Genomic DNA, 9833 nt, shown 5'->3' on the forward strand with positions numbered 1-9833 from the left:
TCTATGGGCACGATACGTGCAATAAAAAAGATAATTGAATATTTGACTTTAGACGGGAGATCGAACGTGAAATGACAATTGAATATCACCCTATGACTGCATCCCTATGGAAGAACATTATAAAATTGAATGCTTCCCATTAGGTGCATTATTATGTATTAATTCCAATACAGTGTAGGTAGAGGGTTATTAGTATTAATTTGGTCTTCCAAAGACCTTCCTCTGATACCCCTCCCAGAACTGTCTGTACGCAGCTGAATCACTGTAATTGACCCTACCAGTATTTATTCATTGAGCAGATCATTGGTGTGTGCTGGTCACCCTACCTCCTCCTCATCACTCCAACAATATAGCTTTCTTGGAATGAGAGTACCTCTTGGACTAAGAAAAATTGATTTACTCTCTAGTGCCCCAGACATGTTAATACAGTAGGATGTATAACCAGCAGACCTAGTAAAATAGTGGTTGTTAATAGTGCTGTCTATAGAGGGCCTGTGATAGAGAATTGATAACAAACTGATCTGAAAGTTTCTTAACCAGAGGATGGATTATAGTGATAAGAGAGCACAAGACTAAGGGGTATATGCAATAGCGGGCGAATCGCGTCATTTAATCCGCCCCTGTAAAATTCGCCCGCACTCGCCAGCCGCAGCCCTGTCGCTGGGACCCTGAATTCACCATATGCAATGTAAAACGGATTCGACCCACCCCCAGGCGGATAACGGCCAATTGGCGAGTAGTGGGCGTCCCGAATTCGCCTTCCCGCCGAAAGCAGCCCTTTATTAGGGCTTGTTTGCTGCGTGCTCTGCAGCCATTTTGTGAACCTGCAGAGAGGTGTGAGGAGGTGCAGAGCTAGCAATTTGGTTGTTTGCTGTGGATATCGTTTGGACACCCCAGCAGGCTTTATTCCAGGACAGTCAGGAGGATTCCTGTTACCCCGGAGGAGAGCCATTTTAGGAGCTTTTACAACATTTGTAGGTAAGTACCACATGTGTGTCTGGTGTTGCATGTATGTGTTTGTGTAGTGGGGGTTGCCATGAGGTGTACATGGGGTGTTTGTGTATGTGTGCAGGTATGTGTATAGCCCCTTGCTTGTGTTGCTGCATTTTTTGGGGGAGACTTGTGTTTTGGGGTAGTTTTTCACGTTTTTTTTTTTAATTCTTTAAATGACTTTTTGGGTCTTCTATTAGCATTGGTGTACCTCCTGAGTGTGCTGGGATGTTTTTTGGCCATTTTGGGGTGATTTGGAGCAAGTTTGGTCGACAGCCTGGTCGACATGTGCTGTGGACTGTTTGGCAAACATGTGTTTTCCCTCCTCATTTAGCATTGGTGTACCTCCTGAGTGTGCTGGGATGCTTTCTGGCCATTTTGGGGTGATTTGGAGCAAGTTTGGTCGACAGCCTGGTCGACATGTGCTGTGGACTGTTTGGCAAACATGTGTTTTCCCTCCTCATTTAGCATTGGTGTACCTCCTGAGTGTGCTGGGATGCTTTCTGGCCATTTTGGGGTGATTTGGAGCAAGTTTGGTCGACAGCCTGGTCGACATGTGCTGTGGACTGTTTGGCAAACATGTGTTTTCCCTCCTCATTTAGCATTGGTGTACCTCCTGAGTGTGCTGGGATGCTTTCTGGCCATTTTGGGGTGATTTGGAGCAAGTTTGGTCGACAGCCTGGTCGACATGTGCTGTGGACTGTTTGGCAAACATGTGTTTTCCCTCCTCATTTAGCATTGGTGTACCTCCTGAGTGTGCTGGGATGCTTTCTGGCCATTTTGGGGTGATTTGGAGCAAGTTTGGTCGACAGCCTGGTCGACATGTGCTGTGGACTGTTTGGCAAACATGTGTTTTCCCTCCTCATTTAGCATTGGTGTACCTCCTGAGTGTGCTGGGATGCTTTCTGGCCATTTTGGGGTGATTTGGAGCAAGTTTGGTCGACAGCCTGGTCGACATGTGCTGTGGACTGTTTGGCAAACATGTGTTTTCCCTCCTCATTTAGCATTGGTGTACCTCCTGAGTGTGCTGGGATGCTTTCTGGCCATTTTGGAGTGATTTGGAGCAAGTTTGGTCGACAGTCTGAGTCTGGTCGACATGTGCTGTCGCCTGTTTGGCAAACATGTGTTTTCCCTCCTAATTTAGCTGTGGTGTACCTCCTGAGTGTGCTGGGATGCTTTCTGGCCATTTTGGAGTGATTTGGAGCAAGTTTGGTCGACAGTCTGGTCGACATGTGCTGTTGGCTGTTTGGCAAACATGTGTTTTCCCTCCTAATTTAGCTGTGGTGTACCTCCTGAGTGTGCTGGGATGCTTTCTGGCCATTTTGGAGTGATTTGGAGCAAGTTTGGTCGACAGTCTGGTCGACATGTGCTGTCGGCTGTTTGGCAAACATGTGTTTTCCCTCCTAATTTAGCTGTGGTGTACCTCCTGAGTGTGCTGGGATGCTTTCTGGCCAGTTTGGGGTGATTTGGAGCAAGTTTGGTCGACAGTCTGGTCGCCATTTTGTGTGGGTCAGCCATTTTGTGTGGGTCAGCCATTTTGTGTGGGTCAGCCATTTTGTGTGGGTCAGCCATTTATACATGTATGTATGTATGTTTATTTTATTTTTATTTTATTTTATAACAGAGATGTCAAAGGACAAGCAGACCCGATCCGCCCCTTCCCCCACCCCCTCGGATCTATCCCTGCATAGCAACGAGGAGTGGGAGCCAACCCAGGAGGCGGATACGACCGACCAGGCATGTAGTGACCAGCCGCGGTCGTCAAGGGCCCATGAGAAGTCCAAGAAAAAGCCTAGTAGAAAGGTACTAACCACACCTGCAGACACAAATAGCATCAAACTTTACCCACTGTAGTTTGTGCAATGCCATGCACACCTACTGGAATATGTGCGCAATGCCAGGGATACTGACACTCACAGGTACATACCGATCTTATTAAATTTTTTTTTTTTTTTTTTTTTAATCCCTAAAGGCAAGAAGCCAGCCAGAGAAGCAGTCGGAGGAGGAAGCCTCTGGTGAAGATGCAGGACCGAAAAAGCAGCGTGGACCCAGATACACTGAGGCGGAAAACTGTACCCTAGTGGATTGCGTCGACAGGTCCTACGACGTTTTGTATGGACCAAGGGCACAGACAACAGCAGCTAGGACAAAGCGAAGCATCTGGGAATCCATTGCGAGTCAAGTCACTGCAATATCTGGAAACCACCGGAGCACCAGAAATTGCTTGAAGCGGTACAGTGATTGTCGCAGACAGACCAAGAAGAAGATGGGGATTCAGCGCCGACATGAGGCAGCTACGGGAGGTGGCCCGGCTCTCAACCTGAAGTGGCTACCCTGGGAGGATGTTATTAGAAGGCGCATGAACCCTGCCATGGTCGAAGGAGTTCGCGGAGGTGTGGACTCTAGCCGTCCTGCTGGCTTTCCCGAGGAGGAAGAACCGCCCAGAAGACGGAAGAAGGCGGGAGATAAGCCGTCCAAAAGGAGGTCTGATGGTAAGAATACATTCACATGAGCTGTACTTCCCTTTAAAATTTTTGTATGTGCTAATGTGCTTTTTTTTTTTTTTTTTCAGACAGGCCTGCCCAGAGGACATCACCTGCGCACAGGACATCGCCAGCGCACGGACCGTCACCTGTGCAGCAGGCATCAGCAACAGCGCGCGGACCATCAACTGCGCCGCAAGCATCGCGAGCACACAGATCGTCACCTGTGCGCCACAGTTCGTCATCGCGCAGTTTGTCACCTGTGCACCAGACGACGTCAGCGCACAGACTATCACCTGTGCGCCAGACACCGTCGGCGACCACACCAGAAGATGGGCGCCAAACTACAGCTCCTGCGCGCAGGCCATCACCAGATCGTCGTCTCTCCAGGAGCTCTGGGACTGTGACTGAAGAGCCTCAAGACACAACCCTTGTGGACCCATCACCCGATCTGTTTGAGTCTACAGGGTTAACAGACGAAACTTTTCTTGGGTTTGAGGACAGCCGTGCAGACGTATCCAGCCAGACCCTTGAAAAGTCTTCCGAAACGAGGACAAGTGGAGCTCCTGGAGCAGCGGCATCACAGGATGGAGAAGGTTTGTATTTATTTTGTGTGTGTGTGTGTGGGGGGGGGGGGGGGGGGGGTCAGCAGTTGTGTAAAGTTTATTAACTTTCCCCAAAAAATTATTTTGCAAACAGTGGTGCCACGGACCAGCAGCGGACTAGCTTCGGGGATTGGTTCCTACTTCAGGCCGGATCTCCTCCTACAGGAGTCGTCAGGGGATGACGAGGTGGAAGTGCAGGAGGCTCCAGTTGCTACATCCCTGTGTGAGTAAATTGAATTGTGAGCCTTTAAAAAAATGTATGATGAATGTGTATAATATTGTCTAATTTTCTTTTCAGCTGCCCAAATCCAAGTGGTGGCAGACATCCAGGAAGGTCAGAATCCCTCAACTGTTCAGAGGGTTCACACCCTGGCATCGGAGATTGGGACCCGCCAGGATACGTACACAAATGTCGTGGGAAGCAGACTGGACAACATTGAGAGGACAATGGAGAAGATGTCAAACAGTCTGCTTGAACTGCAGAAGACTCTTTCCGACAGCACGGCCACAATACTACAGGTCAGAATGCAAGATCATAGGGAGAATATGAACGTACTTCACATTCTGGCCGAATCCATGACCCGGCTCGTGGACAACAGCTCATGTCTGGCAGAAAGCAATAAAAACATGCCGGAGAGTCATCGACACTCCTCATCCAGCCAACAGGTCATCGCAACCACACTGCAGATGATCTATGATAAGCTCCCAGGACCAGCTCATCAACACGCTGGTGATCCACCATATCCGCCGTCGCAAGCCACAAGGACGCCTCGTACCCTTCCTCAAGTCCCATCACAGTACAGACAGTCACAGATGTACCAGGGATATACAGGGATGTACCCCACCCCCCAGATGCCTCCACCACCGGCCACACAATCTTCAGCCGCATGGGCACAGAGGCCCAGTCAACATACTACCCAGCCTCCCAGGACATCCACGCCCTATCAGGGGGAAGAAGATAATCCGGACAGACTTCCACCATAAACCCGGTCGTATTGTTTTATTTACTTATAAATGTTTTTCATGTATCCCTTTCTTCCCCTCCCATTAGTTTGTTTTTTTTCTTACTATTGTTTTCTGTGTTGGGCTTCCCCACCCGTGACCGGGTACTACCAAGGAGCTTTGTGTAGGCATACATGCGCGGGCATGTATGCGGGCGCATGTGGTAACGGATGAAAGCTCCTTGTGGCTACATGTATGATGGGCCAAAGAGCTATTCTGATACCACTTTTTTCTTCCAAAAATCCTTTTTGTAATGGTGTACAGTAGGCTTTCATTGTGTGAATTTACTATTCACTAGTCTGTGTTTTTGACTTATTCATAGGATTGGTGGGGAAAAATGAAGTGGACGGCATAAGTTCGTGTTGTGCGTACCAAGGTGAGTAGAACCATGTTTCAATGTATCTATTCAAGAAACTTTGAACCGCATGCCTTTGTAGAACCACACAGTCCAGCAATGGGTCATGCTGGGCTGTGTTGTTCCACAAATGTTAGCGTTTCAAAGTGCTGACCACTGACGCCACTATTTCACTTTGAACCGCATGCCTTTGTAGAACCACACAGTCCAGCAATGGGTCATGCTGGGCTGTGTTGTTCCACAAATGTTAGCGTTTCAAAGTGCTGACCACTGACGCCACTATTTCACTTTGAACCGCATGCCTTTGTAGAACCACACAGTCCAGCAATGGGTCATGCTGGGCTGTGTTGTTCCACAAATGTTAGCGTTTCAAAGTGCTGACCACTGACGCCACTATTTCACTTTGAACCGCATGCCTTTGTAGAACCACACAGTCCAGCAATGGGTCATGCTGGGCTGTGTTGTTCCACAAATGTTAGCGTTTCAAAGTGCTGACCACTGACGCCACTATTTCACTTTGAACCGCATGCCTTTGTAGAACCACACAGTCCAGCAATGGGTCATGCTGGGCTGTGTTGTTCCACAAATGTTAGCGCTTCAAAGTGCTGACCACTGACGCCACTATTTCACTTTGAACCGCATGCCTTTGTAGAACCACACAGTCCAGCAATGGGTCATGCTGGGCTGTGTTGTTCCACAAATATTAGCGTTTCAAAGTGCTGACCACTGACGCCACTATTTCACTTTGAACCGCATGCCTTTGTAGAACCACACAGTCCAGCAATGGGTCATGCTGGGCTGTGTTGTTCCACAAATGTTAGCGTTTCAAAGTGCTGACCACTGACGCCACTATTTCACTTTGAACCGCATGCCTTTGTAGAACCACACAGTCCAGCAATGGGTCATGCTGGGCTGTGTTGTTCCACAAATTTTCATTGAAAAGAAATGAACATGAATTTAGTGTGTCTTTACTTTAATATACTTTTTTTCTTTTCCCCACAGATATCTATATACACAAGAAAAGAATGTAAAGAAGAACAAACTACTTTTTTGTTTTAATTAACTTTCAAACTTTATTTAAAAAATAAAATTTTTCTTCAATAAACTTTTAAAAATAGAAGTTTCCTGTGGTTTTTATTAAAATTTGTAATGCAGTTGAATTGTACGTAAGTAGATTGTAGAGATGAGCGCCTGAAATTTTTCGGGTTTTGTGTTTTGGTTTTGGGTTCGGTTCCGCGGCCGTGTTTTGGGTTCGAACGCGTTTTGGCAAAACCTCACCGAATTATTTTTGTCGGATTCGGGTGTGTTTTGGATTCGGGTGTTTTTTTCCAAAAACACTAAAAAACAGCTTAAATCATAGAATTTGGGGGTCATTTTGATCCCAAAGTATTATTAACCTCAAAAACCATAATTTACACTCATTTTCAGTCTATTCTGAATACCTCACACCTCACAATATTATTTTTAGTCCTAAAATTTGCACCGAGGTCGCTGTGTGAGTAAGATAAGCGACCCTAGTGGCCGACACAAACACCGGGCCCATCTAGGAGTGGCACTGCAGTGTCACGCAGGATGTCCCTTCCAAAAAACCCTCCCCAAACAGCACATGACGCAAAGAAAAAAAGAGGCGCAATGAGGTAGCTGTGTGAGTAAGATTAGCGACCCTAGTGGCCGACACAAACACCGGGCCCATCTAGGAGTGGCACTGCAGTGTCACGCAGGATGGCCCTTCCAAAAAACCCTCCCCAAACAGCACATGACGCAAAGAAAAAAAGAGGCGCAATGAGGTAGCTGTGTGAGTAAGATTAGCGACCCTAGTGGCCGACACAAACACCGGGCCCATCTAGGAGTGGCACTGCAGTGTCACGCAGGATGGCCCTTCCAAAAAACCCTCCCCAAACAGCACATGACGCAAAGAAAAAAAGAGGCGCAATGAGGTAGCTGACTGTGTGAGTAAGATTAGCGACCCTAGTGGCCGACACAAACACCGGGCCCATCTAGGAGTGGCACTGCAGTGTCACGCAGGATGTCCCTTCCAAAAAACCCTCCCCAAACAGCACATGACGCAAAGAAAAAAAGAGGCGCAATGAGGTAGCTGTGTGAGTAAGATTAGCGACCCTAGTGGCCGACACAAACACCGGGCACATCTAGGAGTGGCACTGCAGTGTCACGCAGGATGTCCCTTCCAAAAAACCCTCCCCAAACAGCACATGACGCAAAGAAAAAAAGAGGCGCAATGAGGTAGCTGTGTGAGTAAGATTAGCGACCCTAGTGGCCGACACAAACACCGGGCCCATCTAGGAGTGGCACTGCAGTGTCACGCAGGATGTCCCTTCCAAAAAACCCTCCCCAATCAGCACATGATGCAAAGAAAAAGAAAAGAAAAAAGAGGTGCAAGATGGAATTATCCTTGGGCCCTCCCACCCACCCTTATGTTGTATAAACAAAACAGGACATGCACACTTTAACCAACCCATCATTTCAGTGACAGGGTCTGCCACACGACTGTGACTGATATGACGGGTTGGTTTGGACCCCCCCCAAAAAAGAAGCAATTAATCTCTCCTTGCACAAACTGGCTCTACAGAGGCAAGATGTCCACCTCATCTTCACCCTCCGATATATCACCGTGTACATCCCCCTCCTCACAGATTATCAATTCGTCCCCACTGGAATCCACCATCTCAGCTCCCTGTGTACTTTGTGGAGGCAATTGCTGCTGGTCAATGTCTCCGCGGAGGAATTGATTATAATTCATTTTAATGAACATCATCTTCTCCACATTTTCTGGATGTAACCTCGTACGCCGATTGCTGACAAGGTGAGCGGCGGCACTAAACACTCTTTCGGAGTACACACTTGTGGGAGGGCAACTTAGGTAGAATAAAGCCAGTTTGTGCAAGGGCCTCCAAATTGCCTCTTTTTCCTGCCAGTATAAGTACGGACTGTGTGACGTGCCTACTTGGATGCGGTCACTCATATAATCCTCCACCATTCTATCAATGTTGAGAGAATCATATGCAGTGACAGTAGACGACATGTCCGTAATCGTTGTCAGGTCCTTCAGTCCGGACCAGATGTCAGCATCAGCAGTCGCTCCAGACTGCCCTGCATCACCGCCAGCGGGTGGGCTCGGAATTCTGAGCCTTTTCCTCGCACCCCCAGTTGCGGGAGAATGTGAAGGAGGAGATGTTGACAGGTCGCGTTCCGCTTGACTTGACAATTTTGTCACCAGCAGGTCTTTCAACCCCAGCAGACCTGTGTCTGCCGGAAAGAGAGATCCAAGGTAGGCTTTAAATCTAGGATCGAGCACGGTGGCCAAAATGTAGTGCTCTGATTTCAACAGATTGACCACCCGTGAATCCTTGTTAAGCGAATTAAGGGCTGCATCCACAAGTCCCACATGCCTAGCGGAATCGCTCCCTTTTAGCTCCTTCTTCAATGCCTCCAGCTTCTTCTGCAAAAGCCTGATGAGGGGAATGACCTGACTCAGGCTGGCAGTGTCTGAACTGACTTCACGTGTGGCAAGTTCAAAGGGCATCAGAACCTTGCACAACGTTGAAATCATTCTCCACTGCACTTGAGACAGGTGCATTCCATCTCCTATATCGTGCTCAATTGTATAGGCTTGAATGGCCTTTTGCTGCTCCTCCAACCTCTGAAGCATATGGAGGGTTGAATTCCACCTCGTTACCACTTCTTGCTTCAGATGATGGCAGGGCAGGTTCAGTAGTTTTTGGTGGTGCTCCAGTCTTCTGTACGTGGTGCCTGTACGCCGAAAGTGTCCCGCAATTTTTCTGGCCACCGACAGCATCTCTTGCACGCCCCTGTCGTTTTTAAAAAAATTCTGCACCACCAAATTCAAGGTATGTGCAAAACATGGGACGTGCTGGAATTTGCCCATATTTAATGCACACACAATATTGCTGGCGTTGTCCGATGCCACAAATCCACAGGAGAGTCCAATTGGGGTAAGCCATTCCGCGATGATCTTCCTCAGTTGCCGTAAGAGGTTTTCAGCTGTGTGCGTATTCTGGAAAGCGGTGATACAAAGCGTAGCCTGCCTAGGAAAGAGTTGGCGTTTGCGAGATGCTGCTACTGGTGCCGCCGCTGCTGTTCTTGCGGCGGGAGTCCATACATCTACCCAGTGGGCTGTCACAGTCATATAGTCCTGACCCTGCCCTGCTCCACTTGTCCACATGTCCGTGGTTAAGTGGACATTGGGTACAACTGCATTTTTTAGGAGACTGGTGAGTCTTTTTCTGACGTCCGTGTACATTCTCGGTATCGCCTGCCTAGAGAAGTGGAACCTAGATGGTATTTGGTAACGGGGGCACACTGCCTCAATAAATTGTCTAGTTCCCTGTGAACTAACGGCGGATACCGGACGCACGTCTA

General features: G+C 48.2%; 1 protein-coding gene and 1 long non-coding RNA gene across 2 annotated transcripts; both read left to right on the top strand.

The window, feature by feature from the left end:
* The first annotated feature begins 799 nt into the window (after window positions 1–799).
* Window positions 800–3016, top strand: LOC134947520 (uncharacterized). The gene is made up of 3 exons (XR_010182596.1): window positions 800–978; window positions 2615–2793; window positions 2963–3016. It is a non-coding gene; the product is annotated as an uncharacterized LOC134947520 (long non-coding RNA).
* Window positions 3017–3286: 270 nt separating this feature from the next.
* LOC134947521 (uncharacterized) lies at window positions 3287–5461 on the top strand. The gene is made up of 4 exons (XM_063935576.1): window positions 3287–3482; window positions 3563–4069; window positions 4173–4301; window positions 4377–5461. Exons 1-4 carry the CDS (start codon window positions 3350–3352, stop codon window positions 5060–5062), a joined length of 1455 nt encoding a protein of 484 aa, XP_063791646.1. The 5' UTR covers window positions 3287–3349; the 3' UTR covers window positions 5063–5461.
* The last annotated feature ends 4372 nt before the right edge of the window (window positions 5462–9833 follow it).

This window comes from Pseudophryne corroboree, chromosome 8 (genome assembly GCF_028390025.1).
Source record: "Pseudophryne corroboree isolate aPseCor3 chromosome 8, aPseCor3.hap2, whole genome shotgun sequence".
Classification (NCBI taxonomy): domain Eukaryota; kingdom Metazoa; phylum Chordata; class Amphibia; order Anura; family Myobatrachidae; genus Pseudophryne; species Pseudophryne corroboree.

Coding starts and splice junctions, on each gene's coding strand:
- LOC134947521 (XM_063935576.1), top strand. CDS start 3,350: ATGAACCCTGCCATGGTCGAAGGAGTTCGCGGAGGTGTGGACTCTAGC. Junction 3,483..3,562: donor GTCCAAAAGGAGGTCTGATG/GTAAGAATACAT, acceptor TTTTTTTTTCAG/ACAGGCCTGCCCAGAGGACA. Junction 4,070..4,172: donor GGCATCACAGGATGGAGAAG/GTTTGTATTTAT, acceptor TTTTGCAAACAG/TGGTGCCACGGACCAGCAGC.